This window comes from Equus asinus, chromosome 16, assembly GCF_041296235.1.
Source record: "Equus asinus isolate D_3611 breed Donkey chromosome 16, EquAss-T2T_v2, whole genome shotgun sequence".
Taxonomy (NCBI): Eukaryota; Metazoa; Chordata; class Mammalia; order Perissodactyla; family Equidae; genus Equus; species Equus asinus.
The window spans coordinates 29,692,643-29,713,329 of NC_091805.1; the positions used below are offsets into that span (position 1 = coordinate 29,692,643).

Consider the following 20,687-nt stretch of genomic DNA (forward strand, 5'->3'; position numbering starts at 1 on the left):
AGGTTAATGAAATCACATAATCTAAGTTATAAACACAACTCATCTGTAAAATGGGGCTAAAAGTACCTGCCTTTGTGAGGACTGTGTGATTAAAATAGTTTGCATCTAGAAGCACTCTGCAAAACGTAAAGCACTGTGAAGAATTATATATCATCTCTATAACTAGTTCAGGGAAAGAAAAATGTGTCTATAAAACAATCACAGAGCTATTCATTTAAGCCCAGCCTCAACAACGTGACTGAACCCCTGAAGCAATGGTCACATCACTGCCTCATGACAAGCAGATGAAGTATATAAAGAAAATGGTATTAGAATACACCAAAAGATGACTTACTTGTACCCCTACATTCCATATTCCTAAAAGCTAACTGTTAGCTTTTTAACAGCTAAGTGACATGAATTAAAAGGTAATACATACTGGCAAAAATCTGACCTCCTTCCTCTTAAAAAGGCAAAAGACAAAATACTGGCAAGGCTCCTTCACTCCAAAAGAAAAACAGTGAAACAGCTCTTTGCTGCCTGGCCACAGTTGACAACTATGGTGGTCCTAAAGAACAGCACAAGCCCAGGGATCTTTCTCCACACCTGGAAGATAAAAGCATGGCCTATGCCTATAGGAACATATATGATAATACCACTTTAAATAGTTACAGAATTTTAAACTTTTTACCTGTTTTCCTGAAGATTATATCTCATGTGATTCTTGTAATAATTCTAAGTAAATAAGGAATAGTCTGATATACTACAAAGCTGAAAATCATCATCAAAATTAAACAGAAGCACATGAATATTCCCATATGTGTATTCCTTTTATTCCTCTTATCTCAAGGGTAGTCCCCTTTGCTATCACATGCTTATTACCATTTTTCTCTTTTCTCACTTAGGATCAGCTTTCAATCCTCTTCCTTCCTAATCTCTGAATTGTCTAATCACAAATTAAAATTCATATAAAAAAACTGTGGAGATAAGAAGTGGTCCAACTTGTTTTAAATTACCATCATTTTAAATCTGTGAAACAAGGGATAAATATGTAAGATGAGAATTTTAAATGATATAAATCTCCTAAGGAAAACAATTAAAAACAAACAGACATCCTAACTAAAAATCTTACTTACATTAATAAAAAACATTTAAATTGCTATGTTAAATAAAATCAGATTTTACCCTAAATTGAGGTAAATGATTTGTCAAGTAATATATCATTTTAAATTTCATCTTAAAAATTAACCCAATTAACTGTACATCAAAAAGAATAACTTTCACTATATATAAATTAGAACACAAATTTAAAACAATTAACCCAGTCAAGAACAAGTCTTTACTACAAAGCTATGCTTCTTTAAATAAATGGGAGATGTGTCATTTTGGTAAGAAATCTGTTACCAGTATAATACTTAATATATTTAGAATATCTTTCCATAACAACAAGATAACTTTATTACCACTTTATCATCCATAATTAGACTTCAAAAGCAAGATATTTAAATGAACAGGAGTGTGACCAACTTCTTTTCTAAGAATATATCTGTAGTTTCAAAGGAATGATTTATGTGATTGTCGTTTTAAGGAAAATTCAAATATTGAAATTTTGATGCTACAATTCAAGTCCAGTTGTTTTGGGCATTTTAACCTGAAAATGACAGTAGGTTAGAAATAAACTCTTAAAAGAAGCATTTAGTACACGATGTGATTTTTGTTTCTGTTTTTCAGAATGTATATCAGAAAATGAATATTTAACATATACATAGAAAATATTTATTGAAATCTTTATAAACATCTATGAAGCCCCAAGAGGTCTCATATAAGTAACACTAGGCATCTTCATTTTCTACATCCAGACATACCACTATGAATATGGAAATGAACTGCTACTTATCACAAAATAGGAGCTGTGTCTTTATTAATTACCACTGCCATCAAATTTAGATACAAAAGAGGCACAAAAAGTTGAAAAACTTAGGAACTAAGATCAAGTCAGGGAGTGCAAATGTACATTGTCCTTTAATTCCAGAGAATCAAGTCTGGTGCTCCATTATCCATTTCTAACTAGACAGAAAATAAATTCTGTGATTATCCCTTAACCAAAAGAGAATTAAGTTTGATTTTTGAGAAAAAAAAAAATTCACTCAAATGCAGTGATTTTAGATTAAGTTTTAGGAACAATACAGAAAACAGAATCAAGGTAGGAGTGTCAACAATGTAAATTATAAACATCAGTCAGCTTATTAAAGACCAATCAATGCACTGTGTTACCATTAACAAGAAGTTTAAAATTCCAACGCTCTAGACTTTCCTGTGTCAGATGGGCACAGCTAGGAACCTAAGACTGATTTTAGTGTTTTGTATTCTTGTTCCCTCACACTTACCAAAGTTTCTATTATGTATTGTACCATACATATCTGACTGTAAAATAGTTTACACTGTAAACATCAAACATCTGGCCAAAAAAACAAGCCCTAAAATTACTAAAGCAGAATACCTTGTTCCTACCACTGTGTACACACTTATCTGTAGCTGGGCTGGCATTTAAAATTTCACAAACTATCCAGTAAGAATGATAACAGAAAAGAGTTGACAAACCTGAAAGAATGGCTTCTTTCAAATATAGTAACATATGGGAGAACTTCCTGATATCATTCACCAACTCCTTGACGTAATCCGGATCAAAAATGGAGTTGGAACTTATGGACTTGAGCCCCATTTCAGAAGTTGTAACATCAGTAGAGAGCTGGCCTGGTCCCAAAACACGTTTTTTCTTTGTCTTTTTCTGTTTGTGAGCAATCATCCTTTCATATCATGGTCAGAAAAACTGAAATCCTTAAGGGGCAAGAAACAAAAGAGAAAGAGAAACACAAACACTACATCAACCAGGGGCAACATTACACTAGGTTTTCACAAATAGCCCACAGCCCACCTCAGTATTCTATTAAAAACAACAACAAACACTGCACTACTAACAGTAGCAGCTCCCATTTATTAAGTGCTAGTATTCTTGACAACTCTATGACATGCAAACGACTATTCTCTTCATTTCACAAGGAAGGCACGTGAGGATTGGAGGTTAAATAACTTGTCTAAGCTCTCAGCTGATAAAGGATGTACTGGTACTTAAACCCAGATCTGCCTTGTCGCCAAAATCCACGCTCTTAATAACTTCCTCTTAACTCCTAAGGTACAGAACTTTTTTAATTGTAAAGTTGTTCTGAATTGTCACTTAGTGGAAGGACATATTCTCCCTCCATGATATCATCTTCAAAAACAAAGATGAAAAATGAGCTTTGAAAAAAGAAAGACCTGTTTTCAAATTACTCCCCCATCACTTTCTGTGTGTGACCTGACAGGCTGTTGATCATCTCTTCAATTTGGTGTGCTCTTTACATTTAAAAAAATGGGAATAACATCCAGACAACACCTACCTCACGAGATTATTGTTAGCATTAGATGAGACAATGATATAGAAGTGTCCAGCAAATAAAAGAGGTTGAATTAAAGCTAGCTCTCATAAATAACACGCACACATCCATTCTGGGTTACCAAGTTTCAACAAGAATATTTCTTTGTTGAAAACAAGTTCTAAGGCTCTCCATTAATCTGCCATACCCTGATTGGTGAACAAATAAATGTATGATTACCAGAGCAATATTTTTGGTAATTTCAGGATGGTATAGTTAAAAACACAATCTTTTGGAATGAGAAAGATTTAGATTTGAATCTTGGCTGAATACTTTCTAAACTCATAACCCATACAATTTGCTTACAGGCTTGTGTGAGGATTAAAAGGGAACATAAAATTAAGGCTTCATTTATTAGAACACCTAATCCCGGCACACATTTGCAACTCGAGAAAATCTCAATTTGTTTTTTCTTCATCCTCACGTTTTACTTTTCCAGAATTAAAAGTCCTAATTTTGTTTGCATCTCTTGAAACCAAAAAGGAAATGATTGGAGGAATTAAATTAGCTCAAGCATTATCATTAAAACATTTTTCAAATATTTTGCCTTGAACATTTGGATACTTTCAAGTGGTAGAATTACTAAGGACTTTTGGGAAATTTACAACAGAAAGTTTTAGGTAACATTCATTTCCAGGTCACGTGTAAGATATATTGCTGTAGCATTTACTCTTTCCTATACCTCACCCAACTCTATAGATTTTTTCTTCCTATCTATAGCTCTTTAATCTATCTACTTCCATCTCTACTACAACGTTAGGTAAATTACCATCATTTCTTGTCTGAGCTACTGTTACTAATTTTCTAGTGATTTCTCCACATCCATTCTTGTCCCATTCCAAATGGAGTGAGTAGACTTTTCAAAGCATGAATCTCATCCTGTCATTTCTCTGTTCAAAACTCTTCCAAAAGACAAGTGAGAAGCTCTGGTACACTACAAGGCTCAACATGAGATCTGGCTCCTACCTACCCCTGCAATGTCATTTGGAGTCACAATTCTTTCTCAACACTACTGCCACACACACACCTCCTCCTCACTCTTCCAACAATATTTGTTTACCGTGATCCACAGTAGGAAATAATTTTACACCATGAGCCAGTATACACGTTAAGTATGTTATGTTTGTGTGTGGTGTGTATGTAGGAATGCATAAAACATAAAACAGATTCTGGCTAAGGGGCCAGGTGATGTACACAGATGTTTTCTATCCAATCCCATTTCATTTTTTTAAAGGCTGGTTGCAACCCACCAAATTGGTTTCATACTCGTAATGGGTCATGATCTAAAGCTTGAAAAACATCGACTGTTCAACTCAGGGTCCTGTCTATATGCAGTTCCATTTGCCTGGACTCCTTCCCCTTTGTTTACTCATTCTGCTCTCAGCTCAAAGATTACTTCCTCAAAGACACCTTCCAGGACCACTCCTGCCCGCATAACCACCACCACCAAACTAGAGCAGAATCTCCTGTTGGATGCTTTATAGCATCTTATACTTTTCATCACTGCATTTACCAAAGTTCAAATAGATGATTCATGTCTTCCTATCTAGACCATAAGCTCAAGAAAATCAAGACCATGTCTGTTTGCTAACCATGTGTTCTCTGCTCACAGCACAATGCTTGGCTTAGGAGGGATGAGCTACTCAAAATTATTTGCAGAATGAATAATGACTTTGCAGAATGAATAATGGGCTTATAAACTTATAAAGCTTCAATTAATATTTACAGAAACAAAAATAGTTAACTCTGGATTGTTGCAGTGTTTTGAATGGAAAATACAAGTGGCATTTAAAAATTTATCTTTAAAACAGTATGTTTAAAAAACACCACACATATGAAGTTGAGTAAAGGCAAGATTACATAAAATGGAAATCAGAGTTGAGTTGGATTTCTATTATTGTTTCTCTACTTCTGATTATTAAATAAGGTGCCCAACACTTCTCTGATAGCTTTTCAAGTTCCTTTATTCAATATTCTTGTTCATCTCAAATTATTTCTGAGAATGCAATTTCTACATCTAAACTAGTTTCAAAGCTCACATTAATCCTTAAATGTGTAGATAATTTCTAAAATGAACCTAGGACAATTTTTTGAGCACTATCATTACAGCTGGTCTCCCCACCAACAACAAAAACAAAACACTCAAGTGCCTTGTTGGGCAGCTCCTTCACAAATGACTAATTAAAACTAACCTCACATCACTTTTGCGGCTTACTTAAGAAAGTCACTTTGATTCATTTTGACGGCTTTTAGTTTAGTAAATTAGAGAACTGGTCATTGTCAGTGGTAAAAAGATGATTATAAAAATTAAAGATGTGTATCACAAGTTTCAAATAAAACAATTCACCTATCTCAGCAAAGAGTTTACTTTAATTAAGTGTCCAATTAATGACCCAAAGTTGTAAAAAGTGTTTCAAAAATGCTTAAACATTTTTAGTCAAGACTAAGAAAATCTGTAAAGAAACAAGCAAAATGGTGGGAAAGGGAGGAGCTGAAAAGGAAAATACGCTACCTGTAATCAGCATTATGGTGAGTAATGTACTGATTTTGTTACATACACTGTACTTTTCATATTTCAAACTGAAAAAAGGAAACATTATGGTTGAAAAAATTTTTAGTAACATAAAGCTAATCCAAGCTTTCATAAAACTGAACTACGATAATGAGAAAGTTTGGAGGAGACAGGCTTTTCAAGATCATCCACACTAATTTTCCCATGTGCCAGAATGAACATCCTCTAGTTGGTGGTTACATAAAACGCAGTTATTAACAGATTGCAAATGGCAATTTAATTAAATGAGATAACAATACAAAAAGCACTTAGCAAAGTGCCTGGTTCATCATGAAGACTCAGTAACTGTTAGCCATTATTACTAGCAGTGTTTACTGTGGGAAATTGTTTTTAAATATATTTAAGTAATGAACAAGATGTAGCTTCACTATAACACATCTGTAGATTGAGAGCAAGAACTATAGAAATGGAAATAATTCCAGAAACTTAACTAACTTCGTGGAAACCTACTAAATGGCTTCCAAGTGAAGTTTGAACTGTGCAAACAGACTGTTGAGCAAAATATTTGTGAAACTCCCCTAATTCTCATGCACCTCTTCAACTCAAAACCATCACCATTAAAATCCTGTTTTATCCACTTGGCAAAGAACTTTGTAGCAAATAAAATTACTGGGCAAAACTACTTTCTCTGTATGTTCCAAATTCTAAGTAATACGTGCATTATAGATGTGAACGCTAAGTTCCCAGTACCCCAAAATGTGGCTTCTCTGACTTCAGTAGCCTGTGTTAATCAAGCCCCACGTACCTCCTCGCAAAGGGATCCCTATAGAAGTATTTTCATTTTAGCCACTGGGCTGTCTCACTGAAGTGTAAAACTGCTCCAAATATCTGTACTTAATAGTTCCCATCTTACTATTTCTACCTCTGGAAAAACCGCCAGATATTTGAGAAGTCTGACATTTCAGCACAATTTCTGATTTGGTAAGAATCTACTTAAAGATGCTAAAAAAAAAATCAAAAAAATTCATTCTGGAGGTCTTTGATTATATTTTTTAAAAGCATTTCCCACAAACAGAATAAGGGCATGTCAAAAAGGTTTATCAGGGGCTGGCCCCGTGGCCGAGTGGTTAAGTTCGCGCGCTCCGCTGCAGGCGGCCCAGTGTTTCGTTGGTTCGAATCCTGGGCACGGACATGGCACTGCTCTTCAGACCACGCTGAGGCAGCGTCCCACATGCCACAACTAGAAGAACCCACAACGAAGAATACAAAACTATGTACCAGGGGGCTTTGGGGAGAAAAAGGAAAAAATAAAATCTTTAAAAAAAAAAAAAAAGGTTTATCAATATCATGCAAATAACCGTAATTTCTAAAGAAAGACGTGCAACACACACACACTTCATTCCTGTGCAGTCAGAACCCAGCACGTTTAAAAAAGAGGAAGCTGCCCAACCTCCCACGCCTCCAAAATGTCTAGCATTCCTGGCAGGCAGGGCTCTCCCTGACCAGCTAAAGCCTCCCAATGTCAAACAGCACGTACCCCATCCCAGGATTTAAATACAGAGTGGGAAAATGGAGCAACCAAAAAGGGCGGCAGACATTACAGTTACGGACAAAGGATACAGGCACAGAGAAAGATGGGGAAACGGGAAGGGGCGCTCAGCTCCCACCTTTAGCAGCTAAAAGTCCTGCCCTCCGAAGAGGTATGAGGTCAATTTCTTCTTGAGAAAGAGAGTAAAGAAAGGTAAACACGGATACACGAGGCTCGTCAGTCACTAGGGCTCCAGCTTGAAACATCTCAGACTTAAGCTCATCCGTCAAAATGAAATTCAAAAAAACAAAAACCAAAGAACCGTCAAGCCCCAAACACGTCCACAACAGAATTGGGAAAAACCAGTAAGACTTAGGAAGCCTTGGAACCAAACACCCCATCTCAGCCCAAAAGACAGAGGCGAGGAGAACTATGCCCCACGGAAATCTTAAGACGCCCCTTGCAGGAGAGCCCGCCGGAGGGAGGGCTGCCGTCAGGGAACAGCGAGTGGGACCGGGATCCGCAGCTAGACCAGACTCGGTAGCGGTCAACAGTACAGATTCTGGAGCTGAACTCCGCAATCTGCCAATTACTAGTCTGTGTGCTCCGCCACGTTTTAACCTCAGTTTCCCCGTGTGACAAATGAGTTAAATAATCTCGGACCTGTCCTGAGGAGTAAAGAAGTTAAAATGTGGAGCGCTCTTAGAACAGGACGCGGACCGGGGACGTGCTGTTTGCTTTTCTTATCATCGTCATCATCGGCTCAGGCCACCGCTTGTGCCCTCCCTGCTCCTCCGCTCCGGCCGCTCCCCTCGCCCCGCTCGGACCCCTCCCCGAGGACCCCGGCCCCCAGCGCAGCCCGCAGCCGCCGCCGCTCGGGGCCGCCGCGTGGGCAGCCCGCACGCTGGACGGCACTCGCGGGCGGCCGCCGCGGGGGACCCAACCCCGAGCCGCAGCCGCCCCGGCGCCATACTCACCGCGGCGCTTTATCCCGCTCCATGCCCCGACACTCAGGGCCGCCGCCGCCGACGGCTGGAGCTCGCCGCCCCCATCCCCCACGGCCGCCGACGCCCGGCCGAGCCCCTGCCGCCCCAAAAGCCCGAGCCACCGCCACCGCCGCGCCGGCCGCGGCCGCCCCGCCCCCGGCCTCGCCCCTCCCACCGGGCCGCGGCCCGCCCCCTGGGGTCCAGCCCATTGGCCCGCGCGCGCGGGGGGCGGGGCAAGGCGCCCGCAGCAGGTGGGGGCGGCTGCTGGCTGTCAGCTGCGCCGCAGCCCGCGACGGTCCCCTGCGCGGCAGGAAGTGTTAGCCACCCCGTGCGGCTTGCGGCAGGACAGGCGGAGCGAACCTTAGGAATAAGTCACCTGATGACTAGAGCTGGCTAATACGAGTTTCTCGTATGAGCAATCTACATTTCTGATGAGATACTTCTTTTGACCACCTTGTTGTTCCCTCTCCAACTGCTTTAAGAAAACAAAAACAGAACAAGCCTCCACACAGGTGAAGTGTAACACAGACCTGGCTCAACTCCTTTTCAGAAGAATGAAACCAGCCAACTACTCTGCCCTCTGTAGAGGGTAATATTTTCCACTTAGACCTATATTACTTTCTTCAATTGCACTCTCAGACTCGCTCAGAATGAGAAAAATGTCTGAGAAAGGTGGAATAACTAAAGAAAGCAGGAGGGGGCTGAAAGTACATAACCCCCATATCCTACTACTCACTGGACAAGCAATATCATTTACCTCAGTGCTGGTACATTCAGAAAGAACTGATGGAGAAACAGAAGGCACGTGGGGAGGGTGACTGGGTAGTGGTGGAGGCAGACAGAAAAATTATCACAGCTGGGAGAAGGCAGGAAAAGACACAGGAGAGTGTGAGAAGAAGTAGAAAGAAAATTGGGGTGCAGACACAGGGGGCGAGAGAGAGGCAAAACCAAGGAAGGCAGAAACTGGTGAAGGCAGGAAGAGAAAATAAAAACAAGAAATAAAAGAGAGAGAGGAGGAGACTATCTACTTACAGAGACAGAAAAAGTGAGCATGATGGCGCCAGTAAGTGAAGTAGTGAGAAAGGGAGAAAATACTCCTTGACAAAGAGAAGAGGAACATCTCTCATATCTTTGAACCCTTACAAGAAAAACAATGTTGAGAAAATAAAGCAAATTTGGCCCCTCAGCTGCTACTTGGAAAAGATAAATACGAAAATGCTTAGCTCCTTGGTGACTTTAGCTCCACACTGGATGTTTCAGACTCAACTTAAACAAATTTACCCCTTCAAGCCCCAAACACAACAGTACCAAGGACATGGCACAGATATTCAGGAAACCTCCAAACCAAACTGTCCCGCTAACCATACTTAAAAAGAAAAATGCACCTTGGACTCTCACCATGAAAACTGTTGATGCCCTAAACTGAAACAAACTAATTAAGAGGAGAGGTGGGAGGTCCCCAGGCCAAAATGGGGCTGCAGCAGTGCAACCCTGATTAATCACATGTAAGGTTTGGGGAAGAAATATGAGGGAGTCACTCAACCTCAAACACCCCCTTACATCTATTTTAACATACATTAGTTATTCTGTGCTCTTATCCACGATTCCCCTTAATAAAGACGATTGTGTTCCTTGTTAAAAGTGGAACTGGTGGTATCACTGACAATATTTTGAAAAAGGTCCTGATGGGGAGAAAGGGTATGTGGGGTGGAGGAGGTGGTGTGACGGGGACAGAAAGGAGCACACAGGAGGAAGAGAAAAAGCAGTGAAAGAGAGACAAACAGAGATGTGAGAGGGTGAGAAACAATTGCAGAGAGAGAGAGAGGAAAAGAGGACTGAGGAAGATGCAGAGATAAGTGGAGGCAGAGGAAGACAAAATAAGATGGAGACAGATTAAGGAAGATAAGAGAGGCACAGATGATAAAGAGAGAGAAAGGGATCGAGAGACTACCCACTGACAGAAAGGGAAAGGGACACCTCTCACACACAAGCAGTTCCAGAGAACTTAATTTTTACAAACTTACCTGTAGTTAAACATAACTATACCAAGATCAAAAGCACTAGAAATACTGAAGACACCTAAAAATGAAACATTCCTTTAAACCCCACTGGAGGAGAATGATACACCATGGACACTCACCATGGAAACCACTGATGACTAAACTGAAGGACACCAACTGGGAGAGAGGAAAGGATTCTGAAGGCCAAGGAGGGTAGGGGCAGGGCAACGCTTAGGGAGCTCAAGGGAAGAAAGTCTGCCCCTTGGATCTGCTCTGGGTTAATCCTAAGACCCTTCCTACCAGATCTACCTCCAAACCACCTCAAAACAGCCAACTATGGTGCACAGAACCTGACACAGAGTGGGTCTTCAATGAATAGTAGGTGGTTACATTCTAAGTAAGGTTATCTGAGGGAAATGTTGAGAAGTCTCTCAACCCCAATTCTTCTCTTGAATCTTTTAAAAAATACATTAATTGTCTGTCATCTTCTCCACCCTTCTTCCTTAGGAAGGAGGCTAATGACATTTGGGAACATTCACAAAAATAGTAGTTTCACTTTTAAATTAAAAAGGTTATTTTATTAATCCCCCAACTTGCATTTTGTTTAAAGTAATTTTATATCAAAAAATAAGTTTCAAGTATGAAAACTACATTTTTGCAATATCTTTCTGCAAATTCAAAATTCTTGGTTTATAATTGAACTGTAAAGTGTTCAAAAAAAAGAAAAAGTAAAACCATCTATATATCTATTGTAGAAGTCCAACATCTTAAAATGTTGCTCAATAAGTTGCAGAAAAACATTTACAGAAGCAACATATAATTGAAAACAAACTACTTGTGTTTTTACCATTTTATATTATTATTGTCTCTGGTGTTTTTTTCCTTCTCAAACAGAAATTCATATCCTCTATAATGTTGTTTTTGAGTCAGCCATTCTGTGAAGCCTCAACTTGCATTTTGTTAAAATCTTCCTTTTTTTTTTTTGTCCTGCTTTTTCTCCTCAAATCCTCCAAGTACATAATTGTATATTTTAGTTGTGGGTCCTTCTAGTTGTAGTATGTGGGACACCACGTCAATGTGGCCTAATGAGCAGTGCCATGTCTGCGCCCAGGATCCGAACCGGCGAAACCGTGGGCCACCAAAATGGAGAGTGCAGACTTAACCACTCGGCCATGGGGCCGGCCCCTAAAATCTTCTTTTTCATGTTTCTCTGCAGTGTTAACATAGTCAGCATTGTTATTTTTGCTAGACAGATGTCTTCATATTCCTGAAATTGATTCTGTAGTTTAGGTAGTCTACTTTTCATAACAGAACGTGGGTCTCAAAACATTTTATAATGTCTGGAAACATTGTTTGTTGTCACAACCAGGGAGGAGGTTGTACTGACATCTAGTGGGTAGAGGCCAAGGATGCTGCTACACATCCTACTTGCACAGGAGAGCACCTTCAAACCTCCCATCTCTACCTGCAACAGAGAATTATCCGGCCCAAAACGGTCAATGGTGTCAAGGTTGAGAAACCCTGATCTAGATACAATTACTACTTTATAAGCAATATAGAAGACAGGAAGTGCCCAGCAAAATCTAGACTGTGGGCCATTTTATAGAGCAAACAACACAATTTCTTAAAGAAATAAATTGCAAGGTAAAAGATAGAAAGAAAAACCTCTATATTAAAAAGAATTAAAATCTTAGATATATCTAAAGTGCAGGAAAAACGAGACCAGATTTGCCCTTCCACTATACTGTTTTTAGACATTGGACTACCGACAGCACAGGACTGTGATCCCTGAGATGGGATCACAAACAAATGAGGTAAGCCCTACCACTGCCCCAACTTTCTGCCTGGAGGCACATTCTAGACCATGGCACAGGAAGAGGGAAGCCAGGCAGAGCATGGTAATCTTGCTAAACTGAGGAGACAGGGATTACAGTTTAGGGAGACTGGGGAAGCTAGAATCTGTAGAATAGAGTGCAAGGAAGGAAGGAAGTAGGCAGAGGAAGAGCTCCAGAAATTTGCATTGGCAATTCCTTAATTTTCTTGTTGAATACAAAGCTGCACATGTGTAGGGCGAAACTCCACAAGGATGGGCAAAGAATGTCTAGAAAGCAGTAGCTGAACAATTCTCAGGGCTCCCACAGGGCTGGGAGACCTCTGAGTTTTCATCAGCCAGAGTAGAGAGACCTATTGAACACACAGGGAGAGATCCCAGAAGGGCATGTGTTAGCAGTACATCTAATCCAGCCCTATTAAAAATAGTATTCTAGACTCACCACAACAAAGCTTCAAAACAAGCCTTATTTTGTAAATTCCTTTAAAAAAAATTTAAAACAAAAGAATAACAATGTGTGTGGCATTTACAAGATATACAGAAGTAAAACGTATGACAACAGCACAAAGTAAAGAAGGAGGGAAATGAAAGTATATGGTAAAGCTCTTATATTACATGTGAAATAGTATAAGATTATTTGAAGGTATACTACAATAAGTTAAAAATGCATATTAAAATATTCAGAGATACAGTTAGTAAGCCAATAGTGGACACAAATGGAATTTCAAAAAATTAAAAGAGGCATGATGAGAAGAAAAAGAAACAAAGAACATATGAGACAAATTAAAAACAAACAGCAAGATAATAGACCTAAACCCAATCATATAAATAATTACACTAAATATAAATACTCTAAACACCACTACAAAGGCAGAGATTGTCATACTGGATAAAAAAGTAAGACTCCGCTACATACTGCTATAAAAAACAGACTTGAAATATAAACACACAGATAGATTGAAAGTAAAAGAGGCAACTAGACTTTTGGTGGTGAATATAGCATAGTCTATACAGAAGTCGAAATATAATGATATACACCTGAAATTCATATAATGTTATAAATCAGTTACCTCAATAAAAAAAAGTAAAACAACATAAAAAGATACACAATGCAAATACTAACCATAAGAAAGCAGAAGTAGCTCTATTATATCAGACAAGAAGTTTTACCAAGAATAAAGAATATTTCCTAACGATAAATGTGTCAATTCACCATAAAGACATAATCCTAAAAGTGTATGCACCTAAAAATAGAGATCCAGAATATATGAGGCAAAAACTGACAGAATTGTAAAGAAAAATAGACAAATCCCATTGACAGTTAAGATTTCAACAATCTTCTCTCATTAACTGATAAAACAAACAACAGAAAATCTGTAAGGATACAGAAAATTTGAACAATGCTATCAACCAACTTGATCTGATAGATATTTATAGAAAATTCCACCCAACAATAGCAAAATACACATTTTTTCAAATTCACATAAAATATTCACTAAGATAAACCATATATGGGACCATACAACAAATCCCAATAATTTAAGAGGGCTGAAATCATATAGTGTATATTCTCTAACCCAAACAACATCAAATTTGCAATCAATAACCATAAGATAATTAGGAAATCTCCAAATATTTGGAAATGATAAAATCTACTTTTAAATAATCCATGGGTCAAACTTCCACAAAGGAAATTTGAAAATATTTTGAACTGAATGAAAATGAAAACACAATATTTCAAAATGTGTAAGTTACACAGTAAAAGCCGTGGTCAGAGAAATATATAGCTTTAAGTGCTTTATTAAAAAGACAGAAGGGTCTAAATTCAATGATCTAAGCTTCAAGAAGCTAGAAAACAAAGACCAAATTAAACACAAAGTAAATAAAATGAAGAAAATAATGGCAAGAGTAGAAATCAGTAATACAGAAAACAGACAACAAAGAAAAATCAATGTAACTAAACGCTAGTTCTTTGAAAAGATCAACTAAATAGATAAATACCTAGCTAGACTGATCAAAAAGTACAGAGAGAAAATACAAATTACTAATACCATGAACGAAAGAAGAGATATCAGGACACACCCTGCAGATATTAAAAGGGTAACAAAGGAATGTTATAAACAACTTTGCCAATAAATTCAACAACTCAGATGAAATGGAAAAATTTCTTGAAAGACAGAAATGACCAAACCTAACACAAGAAATAGAAAATCTGAATAGCCTTAAATGCATTAAAGAAATTAAATTCATAATTTAAAACATCTCACAAAGAAAACTGCAGACCCAGATGGCACACTGATGAAATCTATTGAGCCAGATAAAATAATCCTACAAAAACTTTCAGAAAACAGAAGAGGTAAGAACACTTCCCAACTCATTTTATGAGGTCAATATTACCCTGATACCAAAACCACACAACAACACTACAAAAAAATTACAGGCCAAATTTCTTAACACAGTTAAGTCAAATCCAACAATATATAAAAAGGATAATACATTATGACCAAGATGGGTTTGTCCCAGGAATACCAGCTTAGTTTAATATTCAATAGAGAAAAACATGTGATCATCTCAATAGATGCAGAAAAAGCATCTAACAAAATTTTGTACCTATCAAGATTAAAGCAGTCAGCAAAAGAGGAATAAAAAAGAATTTCATCAACCTGCTAAAAGACATCTACAAAATATCTACAGCTAACATCACAGTTAATGATGAAAGAGACAATGTTCCTCCTTATGATAAGGATCAATATTGTTACTTAAGAAGGTCTTAGCCAGTACAATAGAAAAAGAAAGAAAACACATTCAGATTGAAAAGGAAGAAGTGAAACACTTTATTCCAAGTTGACATGTTTCTGTACCTAGAAAATCCTAAGGAAACTATAAATAAGCTACAACTGATAAATGAATATAGCAAGATCACAGAATACAAGATCAATATACTATAACAAATTTTATTTCTACATACTAGCAATAAACAATTGGATACTGAAATGTTAGAAACTAATACCATGTACAAAAACATCAAAAAATAAGATATTTTTAGGAATAAATTTAACAAAACATGCAAGATCCTAAATTTAAAACTACAAAAAATTAGTGCAAGAAATCAAAGAAGTGAACAAATTGACAAGCATACCATGATCATGGATTGGAAGACTCAACACTGTTAAGACTTTAATTTCCTTCAAATTGATCTAGCTTCAAGCAATCACAAACAAAATCCCTCCTGGCTTTTTTGTAGAAACTGATATGCTGACTATAAAATGTATACAAATATGTAAAAGATCTGGAACAGCCAAAACAATTTTGAAAAAGAGCAAAGTTGGAGGACTTACACTGCCTAATTTCAAGACCCACTATAGGGCTACAGTAGTCAAGAGAGTGTAATATTGGCATGAAAAGAGACACAGACCAACAGAATAGAATAGAGTCCAGAAACAGACCCACATATAGACAGCCAATTGATTTTCAAGATGTGCCAAAGTAATTCAATGAGGGAAAAGGTAGTCTTTTCAATAAATCATGCTGAAATAACTGGATATCCATATGAGAAAAAAATAATCCTCAACCCTTACTTCACAGCATACTCTAAAACTAACTCAACATGTATTATAGACCTACACATATAACTTAAAACTATCAGTCTTTTAAATTCAAGAGTTGGAGGATGCAGCTGCCTGTTTTTACAAACAGAAGTTTTTGGGCGACACAGCCATGCCCAATCATTTACGTATGTCAATAACTGCTTTTGAGCTACAACAGTAGAGTTGAGTAGTTGAGGTGCTATAGCCTGAAAGCCTAAAACAACTACAATCTGGTCCTTTAATAAAAATTTTGAGGATCCTTGTTCTAAAAGAAAACATGGGAGAAAATCTAGGGAACAATTTCTCAGATAGACAACATAAAAGAAAACATCAGTAAACTGGACTTCATCAAAATTTAAAACTTCTGCTCTTTGAAAGACAACTGTTAAGAAATGAAATACAAGCCACAAATTGGGAGAAAATACCTGACAAAGGACTTGTATCCAAATTATATTAAGAACTCTAACAACTCAATAATAAGAAAACAAACAACCCAATAAATTAATGAGTAAAATATCTGAACAGACACTTCGCAAACGAAGATACACAATTGGCCAAGAAGCATATGAAACAGTGCTCAACTTCATTATTATCAGGGAAATGCACATTTAAACCACGAGATACCAATAAATATCTACCAGAATTCTTAATTTTAGCTAGACTGAAATACCAAATTTGGAGTAGGATGTAGAGCAACAGAAACTGTCACACACTGCTGCCACACAAGGTACACAATCACTTTGGAAAATATCTTGACATTTCCTTATACAGTTAAACATACATTTACCACACAACCCAGCAATTCTACTCTTTTATACAGCCATGTGTTGGTTAATGACAGGAATACATTCTGAGAAATCTTCAGCAATTTGGTCACTGTGGAAACATCACAGAATATACTTACACAAACCTAGATGGTATAACCTACTACACCCAGGCTATACGGTACTAGTCTTATGGGACTACGTTGTCTACACGGCCTGTTGTTGACTGAAACATCATTAAGCAACATGTGACTGTATACCCAAAAGAAATGAAAACATACATTCACCCAAAATCTTGTACACAAATGTACATAGCAACCTTCTTCACGATAGTCAAAAAACTAGAAACAACCCACATATCCATCCACAGATAAATGGATAAACCAATTGTGATATGCAGCCTTACAGTGGAATACTACTTAACCATAAATATCCATGATATGGCAAAAACCATGGATGAATCTCAAAAGTATTATGCTAAATGAAAGAAGTCAGGCAGAAAGAATATACACTATATGATTGCATTTACATGAAATTCTAGAAAAGATTAACTTAACCTTTAGTAACAAAAAGCAACAGCAGTTGCCTGGGAACAAGGGTTGTGGTGTGGGGGTAGGGGGTGTTCCCAATGAGCATGAGGAAGCTTTCTGGAGAGTTGGAAATGTTCTATTATCTTGATTACGGTGGTGATTACATGGGTGTATACATTTGTCGAAACTCACTCAAACCTCACATCACACTGGTGCTCAATGAATATTAGATAAATCAAAAGTAAGATTATAGGATGTTCCATATGACAAAATACCTTCCATCCTCTTCCTTAGAAAGGAAAACTATGGCATTTGAAAACTTTCTCAACAACAAATACTGGAAACTTTCTTTTTCTTTTGCTGAGGAAGATTCAGCCTGAGCTAACACCTGTGCCAATCTTCCTCTATTTTATATGTGAATCACCACCACAGCATGGCTGACAATTGATGAAGGTCCGCGCCAGGGATCCGAACCTGTGAACCCCAGCCACCAACGTGGAGCACACCGAACTTAACCACTACGCCATGGGACTGGCCCCTGGAACATTTTTTAAGAAAAAGAAAAATTCTTATCTAGGGAAGCAGAGTGATCAAATAGCTCTTTTGCACATCAGAGTAATAATAAAAAGAAGGAAGTACAAATCCTCCACAAAAATCCTCATCATATCAAAACGTGTTCCTACCCTTTCTTTTAAATCTCCTTGTTTCTCTAGGTACAAACCTGTCTTTTTGTGTTGACTCAACACCATGCTGGAGGTGAGGTGGGAAATTAAAAACAAACAAACAAAATAGCCTTAAAGCAGAATCATGGAAGCTGATCGATGACATTCTGGGACGCATTAGAGATACCAGCAATTCTGCCCAGAAGGGCCCTTCTGCCTTCTGTGCTTATTAAAATCATTCCCTTAACTTCAATCTCACACAAAACATCACTTCTTCAAAGATGCCTTTTCATTCCCTCCACTGAAAATAAATTATCCTTCTACTTTCCTCCAGGATTTCAACATACTTTTCTTGGGTAACCCAAGACATTATGCCTTGGGCTCTATTTATTCGGAATGGTCTACTTCTACCCAATAGACTGAAAGTTCCACAGGACCCTGTCTAATATTGAGTGGGATCACAGGAAATTTTCTGAGAGAATGCTGAATGAATCACCAATGGTGCAGGAATGAAAATCCTTCCAGGGTGCCTTCTGGGCACGAGTTTTGTAACATAGTACTAATGCCTAGGACCAACAGCAGCCTTTGTGGAAGCCCACATTCCTAGGTCAAGGGCTTTTACAGCTGGGAGGTGAGGGCGCTGATAATCTACGCAGATGTTCTATTTTAGGGAGGTAGGCAGAGCGGGAGTGACCAGCCACGCAGATTTGCCGAACAGTGCTTTCTTCATCTCAGCCAAAGTTCTACTTCCTGCCCATTTGGGGACTGAAACATTTTCTACCCAGGCCTATCTTACTTTCCTTCAAGTTCACTCTTAAACTCTTAGAATCACGAGACCAGAGCTGTTTGCACCATAAAGCTAATGGAGCTCAAGCGTTAGGGTTCTGCACTTGCACAGCTCATACCATCAGAAAGCACTTCTCAGTCAGTACCCATTCCTGGCAAACTGCCTACAGAAATCTCCGAGGAAAGGGATCTACAGCTTGAAGACTCTCCTAATTTGTTGTGATTTCTTTACTCATTCTAAATACTTTCACATCTAACTTTGAATTCTTTTTCTTGAAGAGGAAATCCCCTCTGCCAAACTGAATAAGGGGCAAAGTTGATGCCCAAAAAAGAAGAGGAAAAGAAAAAGTAAATGTGGAAGAGAAAGCTCCTTGGCTCTTCTGGCTCCACTGCGGTCTTGGAACTTTCACAAAACACCTCCTAACACCCCCAAGAGATCCACCCTTAGAAGATAAAAAATGTCAAAGATCCAAAAATCCCTATGTGGGGGGGGGTGGGTGGGAGGGGGTGTAAACAAACCTCACAAGTCTCTAAAGAGGGTGGTGGTGAAAAAGCAAGACAGACCCTGGACACGTCAGAGGGGCTCCAAGACAAGGACGGCCAAAGGAAGGACGGCCAAAGGCAGGCCGTCCTCGAGCACAAGCTTTCCATCATCGGGTCCTGGGACATCCAGGGAAACAAAATCACAGGGATAGGTTTTCCTCGTAGTAGCCGCAGTCCTGTCAATTCCTATTTTGCAAAGCACACGACTTGCCCTAGGACCAAGGCTGGGAAAAGGTGGATGGGGCAGGGGCGGAGGAGAATGCTGAAGGGACAGCTACAGGGGGAAGAGAGAAAAGGGGCAGGGGGTGGTGTGGAGAGAGTGACAGAGACGCACCAGAGCGGGGCACTCGGATAGAAAGGGAAGGAGAGTGCTTTTCTATCTTCAGTTTCCCCCTCCCCAAAATAATAAACAGCCTGGGCCTAGGTGAGGCGACATGTGATAAGAAAAGGTAGACATGGAACACGAGATATCTGTTATTTTATCTCAGCCCTTGCATTTGTCAGGCTGAAATTTCAGAAAACACCACCAAATTTCCAAAAAGATTCCAAGTGAGGAAGACGATAGTGAAGACCCCTGAAGACCTGGTGAAGGAAACCAACGGGGAGGAAGGGGGGAGGGGAGGAGACCCTGAATTACCCAAGGAGCCAGACGAGGGCGTGTGGTTAGGACAGGGAGAGGGGCTGCAGGACTTTCGGGGGGCTGGAAAGGGAGAAAAGTCCGCTCGGCGAGCCTCTCCCGACTGCCCGGGCAGCGTCGCCTAACTCGGCGCACCCATCCCGCCCCGCGGGGTCCGCGCACCGCCCGCTCGCGCCCTCGCAGCTCCTCCGCTCCGGCCGCTCCCCTCGCCCCGCTCGGACCCCTCCCCGAGGACCCCGGCCCCCAGCGCAGCCCGCAGCCGCCGCCTCTCGGGGCCGCCGCGTGGGCAGCCCGCACGCTGGACGGCACTCGCGGGCGGCCGCCGCGGGGGACCCAGCCCCGAGCCGCAGCCGCCGCAGCCCCACACTCACCGCGGCGCTCCATCCCGCTCCATGCCCCGACACTCAGGGCCGCCGCCGCCGACGGCTGGAGCTCGCCGCCCCCATCCCCCACGGCCGCCGACGCCCAGCGGAGCCCCTGCCTCCCTGAAAGCCAGGGCCACCGCCGCGCCGGCCGCGGCCGCCCCGCCCCCGGCCTCGCCCCTCCCACCGGGCCGCGGCCCGCCCCCTGGGGCCCAGCCCATTGGCCCGCGCGCGCGGGGGGGCGGGGCAAGGCGCCCGCAGCAGGTGGGGGCGGCTGCTGGCTGTCAGCTGCCCCGCAGCCCGCGACGGTCCCCTGCGCGGCAGGAAGTGTTAGCCACCCCGTGCGGCTTGCGGCAGGACAGGCGGAGCGAACCTTAGGAATAAGTCACCTTTTACGTCCTCCAGCAGGGAGCAGATCCTCTGTGTTGTTTAAGCGGACACTTCTCAGGTGGACGCTTTGCATTCCTTCCGCTCAGGAATCCGGTCTTCAACTTGTTTTGTCCACCT

At 40.2% G+C, this 20,687-nt stretch overlaps 1 protein-coding gene across 4 annotated transcripts in view; it reads right to left on the reverse strand.

Annotated features, from left to right (window-relative positions):
• ARHGAP29 (Rho GTPase activating protein 29) overlaps window positions 1-20,350 on the reverse strand; it is a 71,939-nt gene extending 51,589 nt beyond the window's left edge. Inside the window, exons 1-3 of one of the 4 annotated variants that reach the window (XM_070486865.1) lie at window positions 20,190-20,333; window positions 2,581-2,817; window positions 419-585 (exon numbers count right to left, since the gene is read on the reverse strand). Coding sequence is in view for 2 of the 4 variants with exons in the window: in XM_044748870.2 (XP_044604805.2) it covers window positions 2,581-2,785 (205 nt within the window). In the remaining 2 variants the exon portion in view is untranslated. Of the gene's footprint in view, window positions 1-418; window positions 586-2,580; window positions 2,818-8,469; window positions 8,631-20,189 lie in introns of those variants that run through there. The other 3 variants (XM_070486866.1, XM_044748870.2, XM_044748871.2) reach the window with 3 other exon arrangements.
• Between the last annotated feature and the right edge of the window lie 337 nt (window positions 20,351-20,687).